An 18,597-nucleotide genomic window follows, 5' to 3' on the forward strand; every position below is an offset into this window, starting at 1 on the left:
ACGTCCGTCGGTACATCGGGCCGACGGTTTGCGACGGCCCCGTACCGACGGAAGTGTGAAAGACGCCTAAGGGGGATTCTAAAGCCAATGGCCTTGAAAGTAGTGAAATAAATATCCATGTTCCATATGACAAAAGCCATCAAGTGAATGAGGTTGGAGTTTTTTATAACTACTTTCATACAACTTACCTGACTATCTTGCAGAAGAAATATCTATTCTTAAAAAATGGTATGGTTTGTGGATATGCTGCAATCAGAGACCATTTAGGACCAAGAATGTTGCAAAATTGTATTGGCATTTAGAAATGTCATATAGACAAGCTAATACTCTACTCCTTTATGACATTTAAAAAGCCTGAAATAATCAGATATAAACCACATAAAGTTTAGGTAGATCATGTAGCTCTGCCACAATGTGTAGGTTGGCCACCCATGTACCAACATCTGCCCACATCATTAATTGACAATATAGTACAAAATTCAGGACCATTTAAACATCAACTAATATTTTCCAGTAGACAAACATTTCCAAATGTGGATGGAAAGGTACTGGATCATAAAGAGTTAAGTGCATTTAAGGGTATAAGTATCTATCCAGAGGCTACTTCATCAACAACAGATCAGTGAGTATCAGACACCCGACACCCCACCGACCACCGAGCTGCTTTTTACTTTAGGACTTTAGGGGTGGTCGGATGTAAATATTTTGAATAAAGATGTGCTGCAGTAGCCAGCAACAACAGGCAGCAGCCGCTACAGATTTCATAGAGCTGAGCTTAACAGCGCTTTTCAAAGTGTTTATAGCCGACCACCACCGAAGCAAATCACAGCTAATCAGTGAATTCCAGGTATTGGACACCCACCGATCTGCTATTGATAGCCTATCATATGCCCGGACAACCCGTTTAAAGGTAGGAATGCCCTCTTCAGTGGCCGTAGATAACATATGGTGGAACTTAGGTTGATGTTGAATATATAAAACCAACTACTATAACTCGTCATCGATATAAAACATCAATATCCAGAATATCAATCAACTGAATCTTGCTGTATATTTTTAAAAACAAATATATGAGTAAAAAACAAATAATCGTAGATTAGATGATATAACTTTGTAAGTTTAGCATCCCTGCATGCGTCCTCTCCTCCCTCACAGCAGGGAAGCCCCCTTACTAACTGCCCTGTCGTGTCCCTTGCTCCCGCATCCCAGGGTGTGCACTCTCTGTCTCTTAAAGAGACAACACGTACAGTACTAATGTGTCTCCAGCGAATAGCTCGGAAGCACTTAGCACTTAAGGCACCTCCACCTGTTGGGAGGTGCCTGAACAACAGTAACCAAAACCTGAAACCGCTCTGGCGGTACCTGAACTAGTACCAGTGCTTGAAACCCTGTCCCATCTGAACCAGCTTTATAATCTGTCCCATCAGAATCCACTCCTGCCTTGGACTTCATGTCTGCTGTCCTGACCTTTGGGGTCAGTTGATGCGGTACCAAGATCTGTCCTGAAATGGTACCTTGTGTCCACTTGTGGCTCAAGTCTAACCATACCATCAGGGCTTCTAGTGAAATCCCAGGTGGTCGCTTAGCTACGCCCCTCTGAGCTCTCCTCGGTCTGTGTTGCAGTGGGTCCACGATCCACCAGCGTAACAAACTTACTATATAAATACAACCCTAACATAGGGCAAAAAAGAAGGGTATCTGGAAACGAATATTGAAACTGGAACCTCTGAAAAGCCACAAGTAAAATTTATAAGTAAATGTAGTGAAATTGCTTTTTGTACATGTAGACTCAATTAGAAATAACTATGATGTTCTAAAGGTTTTCCCTGATGAGACAATAAAAAATTTCAGTATATTGTAAATTACGATTTTCATTCTGGTAAAATGTGATAATGGACTGTATTTGCATTCACCTACAAACATCCGTCTCTTATCGTCAGTCATTCACCCTACTAAGACATCTAAAAAATTATTCAGAGTCTTAGACTTAGTCATCATTATTATCAATGACATTTTTTTGACTACACACATGACATCAATGGTTGAAAATAAACATTTTCGAATAACATAATACAAAGTTAAGTGAACGCTAACTTCAAAGCAAACCAAAGACAAAAAATAAATAGTTTTCTGAGGGAAATTTTCTTGGTTTTAGAGAGATATGACACTCCTTTTTATAATTGCCATCAATTTTCTCACTGAAGGGCTTTTCCGGAATATAAAAACTTGCATGATGTAATACACATAATGATAAAGCGGGCTAAACCTGCTGATTTACGCAGTATCAGGTAACGCTCCTATGTACATGGAGACCACCTGACTATTGAGGAACCGAAGTAAAAAGCTTTAACATACCCAATCCTTGGTTCCTGAGGTAGAAACACAGATCTCAGAGGAGTTTGGTGACTACTTTTCCCACCTAATCTAGTGTGCATGGAACAAATAGTTGTTGGATGATTACTTTCTCATGTGTATGCCCAGCTTTATGTACAGTGGTTACATTTTGGACAGTGGGAGGAACAATTTGGATCTATATCTATATTTCACGGATCCGTACATTCCTCAACCAAGAATCTGCAAAAACCCTAGGCTATGCCCTCATCATCTCTTGCCTCGACTACTGTAACCTCCTGCTCTGTGGCCTCCCCTCGAACACTCTCGCACCCCTCCAATATATTCTAAACTCTGCTACCCTACTAATCCACTTGTCCCCCCGCTATTCCCTAGCCACTCCCCTGTCAGTCCCTTCACTGGCTCCCCATTGCCCAGAGACTCCAGTACAAAACCCTAACCATGACATGCAAAGCCATCCACAACCTGTCTCCTCCATACATCTGTGACCTCGTCTCCTGGTACTTTCCTGCACGCAACCTCAGATCCTCACAAGATCTCCTTCTCTACTCCCCTCTTATCTCCTCTTCCCACAATCATATACAAGATTTCTCTCGCGTATCACCTCTACTCTGGAACCCTCTACCACAACACATCAGACTCTCGCCTACCATTGAAACCTTCAAAAAGAACCTGAAGACCTACCTCTTCCGACAAGCCTACAACAGTAACCACCGATCGACCAAACCGCTGCACGACCAGCTCTTCCCTCGCCTACTGTATTCTCACCCATCACTTGTAGATTGTAAGCCCTCGCGGGCAGGGTCCTCTCTCCTCCTGTACCAGTTGTAACTTGTATTGGTTAAGATTATTGTACTTGTTTTTATTATGTATACCCCTCCTCACATGTAAAGCGCCATGGAATAAATGGCGCTATAATAATAAATAATAATATATCTATTTTTCATCCACGGGAAAGCTTCAGGTAGACAGTGCATTCTCATTTTCCCACCTCCATCAGTTGCCTTTCCACAGTTTATAATTGCTTGGGGTGGAATCAAATGCATCTGGTGCTTGGATCCATAGGACTTATTACTGAATTAATGGAGGTCCAGCCACTGGGACCTGGATTGGTCAAGACTATTCCAAAGTTCCCTGTGTGAAGGAAGTGATTGTAAGCAAGTGTGACCGCTGTTCAGTTCCCGGCCTACGGAAGTGTCGGTCACATGCTTACTACCACTCCATTCACACAGGTGATTTTGTGCTTCAATTCTTGGGATCAATGCAAGTCTGAGCAGCCAGCCAAAGATCACATATTTACCCTCTATCCTTTGGATGGGGGATAAATGTTGTTAATGGCACAAACTTTTAAAAACAAAGTAATGTCATATATGGCATTGATTACTGTCGTTTTCTAATCAAATGACAGAAATGTTTGTGGAATATGATGAGTGAAGTAGGACTCTGAAGATCCTTTCACTTTCTTATGGGTTGGAATAAGTAGTACACAATTGTCATCAATTTTGTCCCAACCATTGTGTTTTTCAATGCTTTCCATATCTCTCCGGGTCATGCTGCACTCTGTGTGAACAAGTTTCCATAGGCTTACATTATAATAGAGGCTTCTGACTCACAAATAAAGCACAGGGTGAGCGTAGTAGTCTGAATTGTGGTGGCGTTGCTGAGAAACCAAGCAGAACTGTGCTGGATCATGGAGAGAGGAGCAATAGGTCAGTATATTAACACACTCTCACTACATTACATGCATATGTACACACATTTAAAAAAAGATATATAGATTGGAATGCTTCTTCGATGGAAAGGTCATCAATATCAGACCGGTTGGAAGTGCCGTGATGCATCAGAAGTGGCAGAGTTCTGTACATTGTGTAGAGGCTGTGAATATTACAGACCTAGAAAACCCCTTTAAAGAGATTGTCCTACTACAAACCATTTTTATTATAAAAGTAAGATAAGTGGGGATCTAACTTCTGAGATCCCTTCATTGCTAAGAACGAGGGGCACTTAGTCCCAGTCATTGACTGGAGAGGAGATTGAGCAGGTGCTGTTCCTCCCTACTTACATTAGTAGGGATTTTGGAAATGGTGCACTAATAGTCAAATTCAGCTGTTCGTAAAATCTTGCATTCACAGTGAAACGACTTCCAATTTTTTCAAGCAATGAGCGTTTAAGTACATATTCATAAATATCGGTATTGTTATAGCAATTAACTGTTTAGATTTAGTGGCCATGAGAGAATGATGGTTTCACTACTATGACTGGCAAACCCACAACAGCAAGAACGCCGGTATTTAAATTACTACAGCAAGTTCAAGTGAAAGTTTTTAAGTGTAGTCAAATTGACATGATGAGTAAGGTCAGCTAATCTATCGACACATTTACCCAGAGCAAGGAGCTTTATCTAACAAAGTGTGCACAGAACCACAATTCTAGTTCGAGACAGTGAGCAACAACATCCTTCCTAAATGAACCCTTAGTTGTATGATACCGTAATCCAGTGGTCTCATGGCATTAATGCTTTATATATTCTATTAGTTATCTTGCTGGATCAGTTGTGGAAGCCATTAATTTATCAATCACATACAAATATGCATATTTCTAAAAAAAAAAAGGATACCTGGCCCCTGTACATAATAATCATCAATAAGCAATGTACCTGTAATCTATGCTACAGAACAATATCAGAAATTCGACATGAGGAAAAACACCCAGTGCATAGTGGTATTCGAGAGAAGAGGAGGCACCACGTCTGGCGGTTCTGCGCCCTTCTTCCGTCATCCTGCATGTGAACAATCTGCAAGTGAAAGGTCACAGACATCGGAGAAGACTGTTCTCTGCTCCCTGATCTTGTCTTATGTTTTAAAGACAATACTTAGGGATATAAGTTCCAAATGTATTGACGTGTCAACGACTACAGACAGCTTAGACCGTTTCTGTACACAACAGACTTTAATAGAGTTGTAAACTGAAATTTACAGCCCAATACAAAAGCTGTAGCACCCCTCTCCCCCATGGGTTATTTATAATGCTGGTGTCTTGTCACGTGGCAGGGGAACTGCTGGGCCCCCTCAGGCATCAGATAGAAACCTTTTCCTTGTCTATACCTATTCCCCTGTGCATTACCAAAATCATATCTCTTATGTTAGGGCTATGCTATGAAAAGAATAAAACTAGTGCTTACATATCACTGTATCATGAACCCTATAGGCACTCTATGTGCTCCCCTATAATAAGGTGCTGTAATATAACTCGTAGGGGACAATACCTACATAATACAGCATGCAATGGGTCATTCCAATTCTTTGTGAGCCTTCACGTATAATTGGAGGCACAGTATAGGTGCATACCAGGCTCTGGGCACTATATTACAATGTGTACAATGCAGACCAGAAATATGGTGGAGTGTATGAGGCCTTAGGATCGTCTCTGTCCCGGGACTTCCTTGGCATGCCTACACCCATGTCCCGGTGTTGACCCTTCCTCTACACCAATGTGAAGCTTGCTCCGTGTTACTTCTCTTTCTGCAGCAGACTATGAGGCCACATGTGAATAAGCAATAATGGCCTGTGTGCTCTAGTAACATAGACTGCCTATACCGCTGTTACAACACTGCAAAGCTTCCTGTGCAGCCTTAACCCTACCCTTCCTGAATCGCAGCCTACTCACTAAGCGTACCACTTGTACACCATGGATTTCCTGGTTCAGGTACAGACACAAAAGTTTCTTTATTTTTTATGTGTCAGCTTTACATTCTTCATACAATATGCATCCCATGTCATTATGTTAACTCTTCTTCACCAGAGTTAACTATTTGCAACCAGCCGAGAAAAACATGTTTAGCTTCTAGGCATAAACCTAGTGTAATTTTTAATGCTAAAATTGGTTTCCCCCAATTGAGGTCATCAGTCCATTAAGATATAATGACAAAATAAAGGGGAGGAGGATACGAGGGGTATGTAAAATACAATTCACATACAATAATTGCAATGGCTGCCCAGCTGATTATTGTAGGTGCCAGCAGTACTACAACCTGTAACTGGCTGCTGGCCGCGGGGCCTGTACAATCATGATGACATACAGCTACACAAACGTTTCCTGATAATATCATGTAAGCTGTTGTAGCTAGACTTGGATAAACAAGGAAGTAGCTGATTTACTTTGGAAAAATTCCCCTTTCTAATCTCCACTTACATAACTTCAAACTGAACACCAAAGTGCTAACAGCACCAACAGGCCGGGGCACCAAATCATCCGTACCAGTCATCATGTGAGATGAGATCCATTGTAATGCAATATATTGGGAAAATCCAGGGGTAATAAATATTGTATTCATCTTCTGTTATTGGCTTGTATATATTTTACTTTTATTGTATTTTTTAATGTGCAAGATATGGGACAAAGAATACTTCTGAATATAACTTCAATTTTCTTCTATACCGAAGCTTCTATATACTGAACCCAAATTATTCCATACCCCAGTGGCACATGGACGTCAGAGAGGGGCACTCACTGCCATCCTTGGCTCATCCACTTATTACATCGTACTGAAAAGGTTGAAAATGAAGCATAGTTTCACCACTTACCTGATTTTGGGCTTCAAAACAACATTTAATTTTTACCATTACAGCATGACATCAGTGATTAAAACTTTTTCTTAAAGGCATTCCCTGTGTTCAAGTCCCTTGTAAGGCATTCACTCCGGTACTCCGTGGTGACCCACCAGGGTCCTGTGAATTTTGTGAGGGTATTTGTGCAGGCTGAGTATTTGCTTGCAGAAATTTCTGCAAAGGATTCTGCATCTCTTGGCAGCAAAAATGTTGCGAAAATGCACCAAAAATGTACCGTGTGCACATAGCCTTAGCTAGCTCTCGAATTGCTGGTATCCTGGGCGTCTTTGACATTTACAAGGAACCCACCAACGTCATGACATCATTTAAGGCCTAGTCATGATATGAATCATGCCGCAACGTCATGATGTCACGGGGGTCAGTGACCAAGATGTATCCTGAGCACTTTTGACATTTACAAGGAACCCACCAACGTCATGACGTCACATAAGGCCTAGTCATGACATGAATCGTGCCACAACGTCATGACGTCACGGGGGTCAGCGACCAAGATGTATCCTGGGCACTTTTGACATTTACAAGGAACCCACCAATGTCATGACGTTACATAAGGCCTAGTCATGACATGAATCGTGCCGCAATGTCATGACATCGCGGGGGTCAGCGACCAAGATGTATCCTGGGCACTTTTGACATTTACAAGGAACCCACCGTCATGACGTTACATAAGGCCTAGTCATGACATGAATCGTGCCGCAATGTCATGACATCACGGGGGTCAGCGACCAAGATGTATCCTGAGCACTTTTGACATTTACAAGGAACCCACCAACATCATGACGTCACATAAGGCCTAGTCATGATATGAATCGTGCCACAACGTCATGACGTCACGGGGGTCAGCGACCAAGATGTATCCTGGGCACTTTTGACATTTACAAGGAACCCACCAACGTCATGACGTTACATAAGGCCTAGTCATGACATGAATCGTGCCGCAATGTCATGACATCACAGGGGTCAGCGACCAAGATGTATCCTGGGCACTTTTGACATTTACAAGGAACCCACCAATGTCATGACGTTACATAAGGCCTAGTCATGACATGAATCATGCCGCAATGTTATGACGTCACGGGGGTCAGCGACCAAGATGTATCCTGGGCACCTTTGACATTTACAAGGACCCCACCAATGGCATGACGTCACATAAGGCCTAGTCATGACATGAATCATGCCTCAACATCATGACGTCACGGGGGTCAGCGACCAAGATGGTATTCTACATCCAGTTGAGGAAATTCCTAGGATCCTGGTGGGTTTCCACAGAGTATTGACGTGGATACCAGACCAGGGTTCTGCAAAGCTTTTTTGCTCATTTATGCCCTATCCACATGTTAGATAATATTCTATGGATAGGTAATAAGTTGTGATTTTTGACTAACTCTCTAAATGCAAGTTTTATTATATTATCTAATATTTTGCATAATTTTTATATTGCAAAAAAAGAAGTCATTCGAAGATTTGCTTCCCCATATGCATTAAGATTCAATAGATGAATCCCTTAATTAACTAATTAAATTAATTGAACAGTTATTGTGGTTGTATCGATACCATATATTTGTGTGTGTGTCAATAGTTGTAATGGCAACACTTGATACATTTCATGTCTGAAATTACTTTTTTAAATCAACTTTATCTGTTCCTATTTAGATTGAAGTCTCAAAATACATCACATTCTCATACAGCAGCCGAGATACTGTAAAGGGTTAAATGGAAAGTTTAGCTCTGCTACATGAGCACACGAATAACCGTCTGCCCTCTGGCATTTATAACCTTAAACTAAAAAAGCAAAGTGCAAGTAAATGCTTATAATGATTTAGGAAGGAAAAAGCCTGATCCTCTAATAAGCAAGCTCAAATTGCCCCCAAAGTCTCACATTGTTATAGTTCAAAAAAAAAAAAATCCATGATGATACCACAAAGAGATGGGTCAAATGAAGGGTCTCAAGTCTGTGGCAGATTTGGACAGTTGGTGACAATCTCACTCAACCATCTGATATTCAGCTACCATTTATGATCTCATTCAGGACTTCCTCATCTACCTTATCGGTTACTACAGAATAGCGTCCGTATTAACCCTACATCACAGTGATGTCGCCCAGAGGAATATCCAGCTTGATTCAAAGTGACTACAATTTGGAGAAGTGACCGATTCCTCTCTCGTGACACATACCGAGAGGACAGAACTTCTCCTTTTTTAGTTTTGGTGAATGTATTTTGTAGGTTTTCTCAAAGTGAATAAAAAAAAAACCCATTTACATTCTACAGAAATAAAAAAAAAGTTAGATTCTTTTCACAAACCCACAATCATAATCACAATACACATATTGGCGAAGAGATTTTACGAAACAAAACAGATAAAAGGAAGTACTGACCATATTTGCTGATATTCGAAGCCCAACATTTGTAATACCTGACTGGCCCGAATGTGGCGCTACATATGAGGTCTGTCTAATTTCCATTTACTATGCATGAGATTATTAACAAGAAGCCCAGAGAAAATGTCTGCGTCCCTCTCCCCACGATGGCTACTTTATTTCATAGGTCCAGTTCAGACATACTTTCCTATAAGGCTACTTTCACACAGTGTCTTATTGGTTGATTTTTAAAACCAATGCGTTTTTTTGAGCTAAAACCAAAGGTGGATCCAGCAAGAACGTGATCTCTTTCCTTTAGAATCCACTTTAGCTAAAATAAAACCCTGCATCTTTTGCCAAATATTCTGTGCATGAGACCACCCCGATCATTCGTATTCTTATAATCTGCACATAGGTTTACAAGCATCAGGCATATTTGACACCTACCTGCCATGGAGTATGACTTTTAGTGGATCTGCTTGCCTTAGGATATGGATAAGAAAAGAGTAGAGTCGCTCCTGTGACAGCTCTGTATAAAGTTCTATATAAAAAATATAGTCCTGATTGATCAGCAGATATGGAGAAGATTCACTGGTTCTTCACACCCATAGGTGACCCCACTGAGCGGTGCAGATGATCAGTGTCAACACAGAAAAGTTTGGTTTTTTTCAGCAAGTAACTTCTTTTGCTCAGAACAGTGTTGGGCATTGAGCAATGTGCAGATGGAGCAGCTATTAGAAGTGCTAGTAAGGAGGAGTCATCTGCTGGGTGTGGGGATAAGCTGTGATGTCATTTACATCAGCAGTGGAAAGTCCCTCCACGCTGCCTTCCCACGAGTGACGTCATGCCTTGTGCTGCTCGACCATCGTGCTCTCTAGTGCTCTTTAGTGCTGGATAGCTGGTGAGAAGGCTGCAGTGACATACGTAGTGACGTCTGTGAGGGTACAGTGGTCACCGGTCTACTGTACACCCCCTGCCAGCCCCCAGGAACTGTCACTAAAAAAGTAGATACATATTAAAAAACTACAAAACCATAATCAGTTCATTTTCAAGTTTCAGTTCGATTAACTGTAACGTAACCCATCAAATATCACCATCACCTTCTTCTAACCACAGACATTTCAATTACAAAGTGCATCTGAAGATATAATAAAATCCCTATATTGATTTATATTGCGGCTTCTTAACTAGAATAAAAGTGGAAATGGAACCTGTAACTTAAGGTAATTACATACATAACAATTACAGTGCCTTGAAAAAGTATTCATACCTCGCACATTTTTTCACATTACACCCACAACCTTAAACGTATTTTATTGGGATTTTATGTAATATACTAACACAAAGTAGCAAGTATTTGTGAAGTGTAAAGTAAATGATACATGGTTTTCTAAATATTTAAAAAATATAAGTCTGAAAATTGAGATGTGCATTTGTATTCAGCCCCCCTGAGTCAATACATTGTAGGACCACCCTTCACTGCAATTTCTGCTGTAAGTTTATTGTGCTACGTCTCTAACAACTTTGCACATCTAGAGGCTGAAAGTTTTGCTCATTCTTCTTTGCAGACTCTCTCTAGCTCAGTGAGATTGGATGGAGGCGTCTGTGAACAGCAGTTTTCAAGCCTTGCCACAGATTCTCAATGGGATTTAGGTCTGTGACTGGACCATTTGGTATTTGGTGCGTAAAATACCCAGCATTTTACAGTACCAGGATAATAAAAGAGATTTCTGAAATCTCATGGGCACGCTGTATTTTCCCTACATATTTTGAACTCTACTGTATTTTTGCAGGGCTTTTTATCCTATTAAAGGGAGCCTGTCATGTAAAAAAACAATATTAACATGCATATATGGATTTTACCTGCAGGTTAATAGCGTTGTGAATCCATGCGTCCGCCGCAGTGAAAAGCCTGACTACCTGGAGGAAATTAACTTTTTTCCTGTCCTGTCTTTTTGGTGCATATGTAAACACTGCAGAAATGCAACGTGTGAAAATAGCCTTAAGGTACCTTCACACGAAGCGACGCTGCAGCGATAGCGACAACGATGCCGATCGCTGCAGCGTCGCTGTTTGATCGCTGGAGAGCTGTCACACAGACCGCTCTCCAGCGACCAACGATGCCGAGGTCCCTGGGTAACCAGGGTAAACATCGGGTTGCTAAGCGCAGGGCCGCGCTTAGTAACCCAATGTTTACCCTGGTTACCAGCGTAAAAGTAAAAAAAACAAACAGTACATGCTCACCTGCGCGTCCCCCAGCGTCTGCTTCCTGACACTGACTGAGCTCCGGCCCTAACAGCACAGCGGTGACGTCACCGCTGTGCTTTCACTTTCACTTTAGGGCCGGAGCTCAGTCAGTGTCAGGAAGCAGACGCTGGGGGACGCGCAGGTGAGCATGTACTGTTTGTTTTTTTTTACTTTTACGCTGGTAACCAGGGTAAACATCGGGTTACTAAGCGCGGCCCTGCGCTTAGCAACCCGATGTTTACCCTGGTTACCAGTGTAAAATATCGCTGGTATCGTTGCTTTTGCTTTCAAACACAACGATACACGGCGATCGGACGACCAAATAAAGTTCTGGACTTTATTCAGCGACCAGCGACATCACAGCAGGATCCTGATCGCTGCTGCGTGTCAAACGAAACGATATCGCTAGCCAGGACGCTGCAACGTCACGGATCGCTAGCGATATCGTTTCGTGTGAAGGTACCTTAACAATTTTGGAGTGCTGGCTAATTATAGTTGTTTGCTAAGATTTTACATTGGGAGACAGGAGAGGTATTATGTTAAATACATTGTGTATGAAAGGTTGTATGTTCAGCACTATACTGTACTACTGCACAGTATAGTTATCCACCAGATCAGTGTCCAATCTTAAGGTCACTCTGCAATAAATTTGTATGAATTTTCATATTGATTGCTGAAAATATCCCCTGGAGAAAAATGCAGCTATTTCTGGACATAGCGATTTAAGCACTATGAAGTAGTTTTCTTTTTTTTTGTTTAATTCATAGAAATTAATTTGTCCTGTTGATAACAATAGCCTGTAAAGACTACACGGCCACCTCAACACCACTGGAGCTACTGCAACCCTCGACCTACTGTCTCCTTCCCCATAATCCTGTAGATTGTAAGCCCACAAGGGCAGGGTCCTCTTCCCGCTGTACCAGTCTGTCATTGTTAGTTTTGTTTACTGTAAGTGATATTTGTATTTTGATGTAACCCCTTCTCATGTACAGCACCATGGAATTAATGGTGCTATATAAACAATAATAATAATAATAATAATAATAATAACAATAACAATATTTGGCAAACAATAACATATATAAATTGAATTATTGCAATAACGACATTTATGTAAATAATTTCTGTTTAATTTATGTGAAAGAGTTTCTTAACCATCTCTATTCCTTTGTAACCTTATCACATTTTTCATAAATCCCCCCCATTGCATCCTCCTCATCACCTTTTGGCTCCCTTTCACCTCTGTCCTGCTGGCAGGGTTCCGTTGGACTCCTGTCCTCCTCTTTAGTGGCTGCAGCAATTTGCTTCAAGGGTCAAGTGCTGACTATGCCAGAAGAGAAGGAGAGGAGACTGCTAGGAAATGTGGCTAGCTGAACAAAAGTGAGGCATGGATCTACAGTGTGCTAAAAAGAGAAGAACCAGCATATACTCACTGTAACAACTCTGCTGGCATCACTGCATGGCCTCCCATCCCCCACCTGCATTACACTCAAACTCACTTACTTCTCTGGGCCTTGTTGTGATTTCTCTCTGCTGCCAGCTCCATGCTGTGTGCCTCATGTCTGCTGTTTGCTCTGTGCATGCTCTGTCTGTGTGCATAGGGGGCGGCGCCGGCAACTCCTGTTTCTTATAGAGACTGTGTGCACCTTGCTAACGTGTCCCTGGCCAATCACCATGAGGCTTCCTGTATTTAAGACATCCCCACCCATTGGTGGGGGCCTGTGCAACTTACTCCCTCAGTCAGTTCTTAGCTGCTGAGGTGCCAGGCCCTGTCTTGCTTACTCTCATGTCTGCCACCCAGGGAGGTGTTGTACCCTGGTCTGTGTCCTGTGTAGCCACCCAGTGGGGCTTAGTACCCTGGCCTATGTTCTTGTGTAGCCACCCAGGGGGGCTTCGTACCCTGGCCTATGTCCGCCACCCAGAGGGGCGTCGTACCCTGGCTTGTGTCCATGTCTCTGTGCCTTGTCTCGTTCCTGACTCTGTCTTAGTCTAGTCTTGTTCCTGTGTCCGTTTATATCCCTGTCTTGGTTTGCTTTTTCTGCTGTGCGTACTCTGTGTCTTGCTTTGCTCTGCTTTGCACTCTGTATCTAGCTTTGCTCTGCTCTGCCCTCTGTGTCTTGCTTTGCTCCGCTTTCAGCTCCGCTCTCTGTGACCTTGCTTTGCTCCTTGCTCTGCATTCTGTGACCTTGCTCTGCACTCTGTGGTTTTGCTCTCAGCTCTGCACTCTGTATCTTGCTCTGCACTCTGACTTTGCTCTGCTCTCAGCTCTGCACTCTGTGGCTTTGCTCTCAGCTCTGCTCTCTGTAGCTTTGCTCTGCACTTTGCTCTGTAACTCTGACTTTGTTCTGCACTCTGTGGCCCTGCTCTGCGGCTCCACTCAGCTCTCGCTCTGCGGCTCTGCTTCTTGTGGTTCTACTTTGCTCCGCTCCTTGCGGTTCTACCTGGCTCCGTTCCTTGCGGTTCTACTTCTCCCACTCTTGGCTCCGCCTCCTGCATTTCTGCACTTGGCTCCGCCTCTAGCTCTTGGCTCCGCCTCCTGCATTTCTGTGCTTGGCTCCTGCTCTTGGCTCCGCCTCCTGCATCTCTGTTCTTGGCTCTAGCCCCTGTGCTTTCGCTTTGCATCCGTTCTTGCGGTCTTTCTCTACCTATTTTTAAGTCCTTCTGTCTGAACAGGTTCTTACCTGTTTTACATACCTGCCTGCAGACCGGTCCCTACCGGTTCTTCCAGTGTATCAGCCTTGTCCGCCTGTCCTGCCAGAGAGCCAGCCGTACCTGCCTGCCTACCAGAGAGCCAGCTGTACCTGCCTGCTTACCAGAGAGCCAGCCGTGCCCGCCTGCCTTCCAGTGTCTCTGTTGTACCCGTCTGCCTGCCTGTGTCCCAGCCGTGCCCGCCTGTCTGCCAGAGTGCCAGCCATGCCCGCTTGTCTGTATGTTCCGTTCCCCGGTGGGATCAGCAGCCACAGCCAGACACCACCCTGGAGTGGTACCTGGTAGCTTCCTATTGCACAAGTCTGACCTCACCATCAGAGGCTCCAGCGAACACCTAGGAAGCTACTTAGTTACGCCCCTTCCAGGGTAGTTTGGTCTGTGGTCCAGTGGGGCCACACCCCCGCATGCCCGCGCCAACCAGTCTGGGCGCGAGCGTGACACTCACCTACTGATTCCCAGCCGCCCATCTGCCTTGCTGTCAATGTCTCTGCCAGTCTTCTCTGCCTAAACCAGTGCTTGAACTTTGCAGACAATTTCTGTGGACACTACAGAAAAGGAGAGGAGACAATCAGGGGACATAGCCAGCAGATTGGAGGAGTGTTGTGGGACCAATTGGTGAGTATAAAGTCAAGTTAAAGAAATGAGATGAAAAGCCCTTTATTGCAAACACACTAATGTAGAAATAGAGCTATCAATCAGTGTCCTTATGTGGGGATACATGATTGCTGCTGGTGTCTGGGAGCTACATTTCATTGATGGTATCATGAATTCACAGATGTACTGCTCTATGTTGAAAGAGAAGATGCTCTCATCACTCTGTGCCCTTAGTAGATGAGCACTTTTCCAACAATGATCCAAAACACATCTGTTGCATTTCTGAAGAAGAACAGGGAAAAAGTCATTTAGTGGCCAAGTATGTCTCCTGATCTGTAACCCAATGAAAACACCTATGGGGAATTCTGAGGAGATAAGTAGAGCATCATTCTTCAACAGCATTGAGGATCAAAGAGAGGCAGTTCTTGAAGAATGGAAATAGAAGTTGCAAAATGTTGCCAATTTGCTCATTCCATGCGTAGAAGATTTGATGTTGTCCTTCAGGGCTGGCTCCAGGTGTTGGTGGGCCCTGGGTGAAAAAGTCTCAGTGGGCCCCTTTAAACACATTCCACAATTCATGATGCACAGATAAGACAGAGAAATATAGGTATAGTACAATGCCAAAGATTCACTTCTTACATTACATGAGTGATATCTATTGTAATTTCTACAATAGGTCAGAAACCAGACAGTATAGTCCTCCATACAGTATTATGGGCACCACATCGTCCTCCATACAAAATAATGAGCCCCATGTATTGCTCTATACAGTATTATGAGCACCACAAAATGCTCCATACAGAATAGTGAGCCCCATATATTGCTCCATACAGTATTATGGGCACCACATAGTCCTCTATACAGAACAATGAGCCCCATATATTGCTCTATACAGTTTTATGTGCACCAGATAGTGCTTCATACAGAATAAGAAGCCCCATATAATAATAATAATTTATTTATATAGCACCATTAATTCCATGGTGCTGTACATGAGAAAGGGGTTACATACAGAGTTATATATATTGTTTACAGTAAACAAATTTATTATGACAGACTGGTACAGAGGGGAGAGGACCCTGTTCTTGCAGTTTTACAGTCTACGGGATAATGGGGAAGAGACAGACGGTCGGGGTGCAGCAGCTCTGGTGGTGAGGCAGCAGCTCGGGTGGTGGTGAGGCAGCAGAATGGTTAATGCAGGCTGTAGGCTTTCCTGAAGAGATGGGTTTTCAGGTTCCATCTGAAGGATCCGAGGGTGGTGGATAATCGGAAGAGTTTAGGCGCGGAATTCCAGAGGATGGGGATATTTGAGAGAAGTCTTGGAGGCGGTTGTGTGAGGAACAATAAGTATGGAGGAGAGTAGGAGGTCTTGGGAGTATCGAAGACTGCGTTAGCAAAGATATTGCGAGATTAGTTCAGATATATAGGGAGGGGACAGGTTGTGGATGGCTTTGTAGATCAGTGTTAGTAGTTTGAACTGGATTCGTTGGGGAATTGGGAGCCAGTGGAGGGATTTCCAGAGGGGAGAAACAGGGGAGTAGCGAGGAGAGAGGTGGATTAGCTGGGCAGCAGAGTTGAGGACAGACTGGAGTGGTGCAAGAGAGATAGCGGGGAGGCCACAGAGGAGAGTGTTGCAGTAATCGAGGCGGGAGATGATGAGGGCATGCAGAAGAGTTTTAGTAGATTGAGGGCTGAGGAAGGGATTGATTCTGGCAATATTTTTGAGTTGGAGGCGACAGGAGGTGGCAAGAGTTTGGATGTGTGGTTTGAAGGACAGGGCAGAGTCGAGAGTTAGAGGCAGCGGATTACTGGTGTGGGAGAGAGCATGATGTCGTTTACCATAATAGATAGATCGGGTAGGGGAGATACGCGAGATGGAGGAAAGATGATGAGTTCGGTTTTGTCTACAATGAGTTTTAGGAAGCGAGAGGTGAAGAAGGAGGATATGGCTGATAGACACTCCGGGTTTCTGGACAGCAGGGAGGTGATATCTGGCCCAGAGGGGTAGATCTGAGTGTCGTCTGCATACAGGTGGTACTGGAAGCTATAGGACTTTATTTAGTTGTCCTAGGTCAAGGGTATAGATGGAAAAAAGTAGGGGCCTCAGGACAGAGCCTTGAGGGACACCAACAGAGAGAGAGAGAGGGCGGGATGAGGAGGTAGTCTGGATGCGTGAACCGCTAAATGTGCGGTCTGAAAGGTATGAGGCAATCCAGGACAGTGCAAGGTCTTTGATGCCAAGGGAAGAAAGAATCTCTAGCAGTAGGCAGTGGTTGACTGTGTCGAAGGCAGAGGACACGTCGAGAAGGAGGAGGATGGAGAACTGACTGTTGGCTTTAGCTGTGAGTAAGTCATTAGTAATTTTGGTCAGGGCAGTTTTGGTGGAATGGTGGGGGTGGAAGCCAGATTGGAGGTTGTCAAGGAGAGAGATGAGAGGTGGGAGGAAAGTTGAGCATGGACATGCTGCTCAAGGAGTTTTGAAGTAAACGGGAGCAGTGATATGGGGCATAGCAGTTGGGTCAAGGTGTTTTTTTTTTGAGGATGGGTATGATGGTGGCATGTTTGAAGGCAGAGTGGAAGATACCAGAAGATAGCGATAGGTTGAAGAGATGGGTTAGGACTGGAATGAGCATGTTAGTGAAGTTGGGGAGAAGGTGTGAAGGGATGGGGTCAAGTGCACAGGTGGTGAGATGTGATTTGAAAAGGAGGTGAGTAAGCTCTCCTTCAGTGATGTTGGAGAGCGAGGTTATTAGGGAAGGGCAGAGGTCTGTTATATGGAATGGTTGGGGTGGTGGAAGAGTAAAGGTTTGCCTTGTTTGGTCGATCTTGTTTTTGAAGTAGATGGAAAAATCCTCGGAAGAGATGAGGGGAATTGGAGGTGGCAGTGGTGGGCAGAGGAGAGAGTTAAATGTGCTGAACAGTTGTTTTGGGTTGTAGATACAAGGTTTGTGAAATAGGTCTGTTTAGCAGAGGTGAGGGCTAATTTGAAGGCAAGTGTAGCTTGTTTGAAAGCAGTAAAGTCATCTGGCAGGTGGGTTTTCTGCCAACACCGCTCCATGACCCTGGATGCTTGTCGAAGTTTTTTGGTGAGATTGTTGTGCCAGGGTTGCCTATTGATTCGTCGCACTTTGCCATGCATGAGAAGGGCGACTGAGTCTATGGCTGATGTGAGGGTGGCATTATAGAAAGCGGTGGCACTGTCCGTGTCGTGGAGTGAAGATATGGAGGACAGAGGTAGAAGAGGGTCTGAGAGTCTGTGAATGTCTAGGTGTGCGAGGTTTCTGTGAGGATGTGCTAGTGGCTGGACATGGGGGAGTGAGGAGGACAACGATGAGAAGGTGAGTAGATGGTGGTCAGATAGGAGGAAGGGAGAGGTTCTGATATTAGATAGGAAACAGGTGGGTGAAGATGAGGTCTAGTGTATCTCCGTCTGTGTGGGTGGCTGTGGAGGACCACTAAGTAAGTCCAAAGGATGAAGGATGAAGTAAGGGACAGGAGTTTGGAGGCTGCTGGCTGGCCGGTGTCAGTAGGGATATTAAAGTCACCCATGATGATGGTGGGGATGTCAGCAGAGAGAAAGTGAAAAAGCCAGGTGGAGAATTGGTCAATGAAGGCAGTGGCTGAGCCCGGTGTTCGGTATGTGACAGCCATGTGGAGATTAGAGGAAGAGTAGATGCAGACAGAGTGAACCTCGAAAGAAGGGAGGAT

The 18,597-nt window shown here is 43.8% G+C and overlaps 1 protein-coding gene across 1 annotated transcript in view; it reads right to left on the reverse strand.

The window, feature by feature from the left end:
- REL (REL proto-oncogene, NF-kB subunit) overlaps positions 1-18,597 on the reverse strand; it is an 83,307-nt gene that overhangs the window by 52,546 nt on the left and 12,164 nt on the right. Inside the window, exon 3 of the mRNA XM_077282752.1 lies at positions 9,787-10,335. Within this exon, the coding sequence (XP_077138867.1) occupies positions 9,787-9,793 (7 nt within the window). The 5' untranslated portion in view covers positions 9,794-10,335. The remainder of the gene's footprint in view (positions 1-9,786; positions 10,336-18,597) is intronic.

Source organism: Ranitomeya variabilis, chromosome 2 (genome assembly GCF_051348905.1).
Source record: "Ranitomeya variabilis isolate aRanVar5 chromosome 2, aRanVar5.hap1, whole genome shotgun sequence".
Taxonomy (NCBI): domain Eukaryota; kingdom Metazoa; phylum Chordata; class Amphibia; order Anura; family Dendrobatidae; genus Ranitomeya; species Ranitomeya variabilis.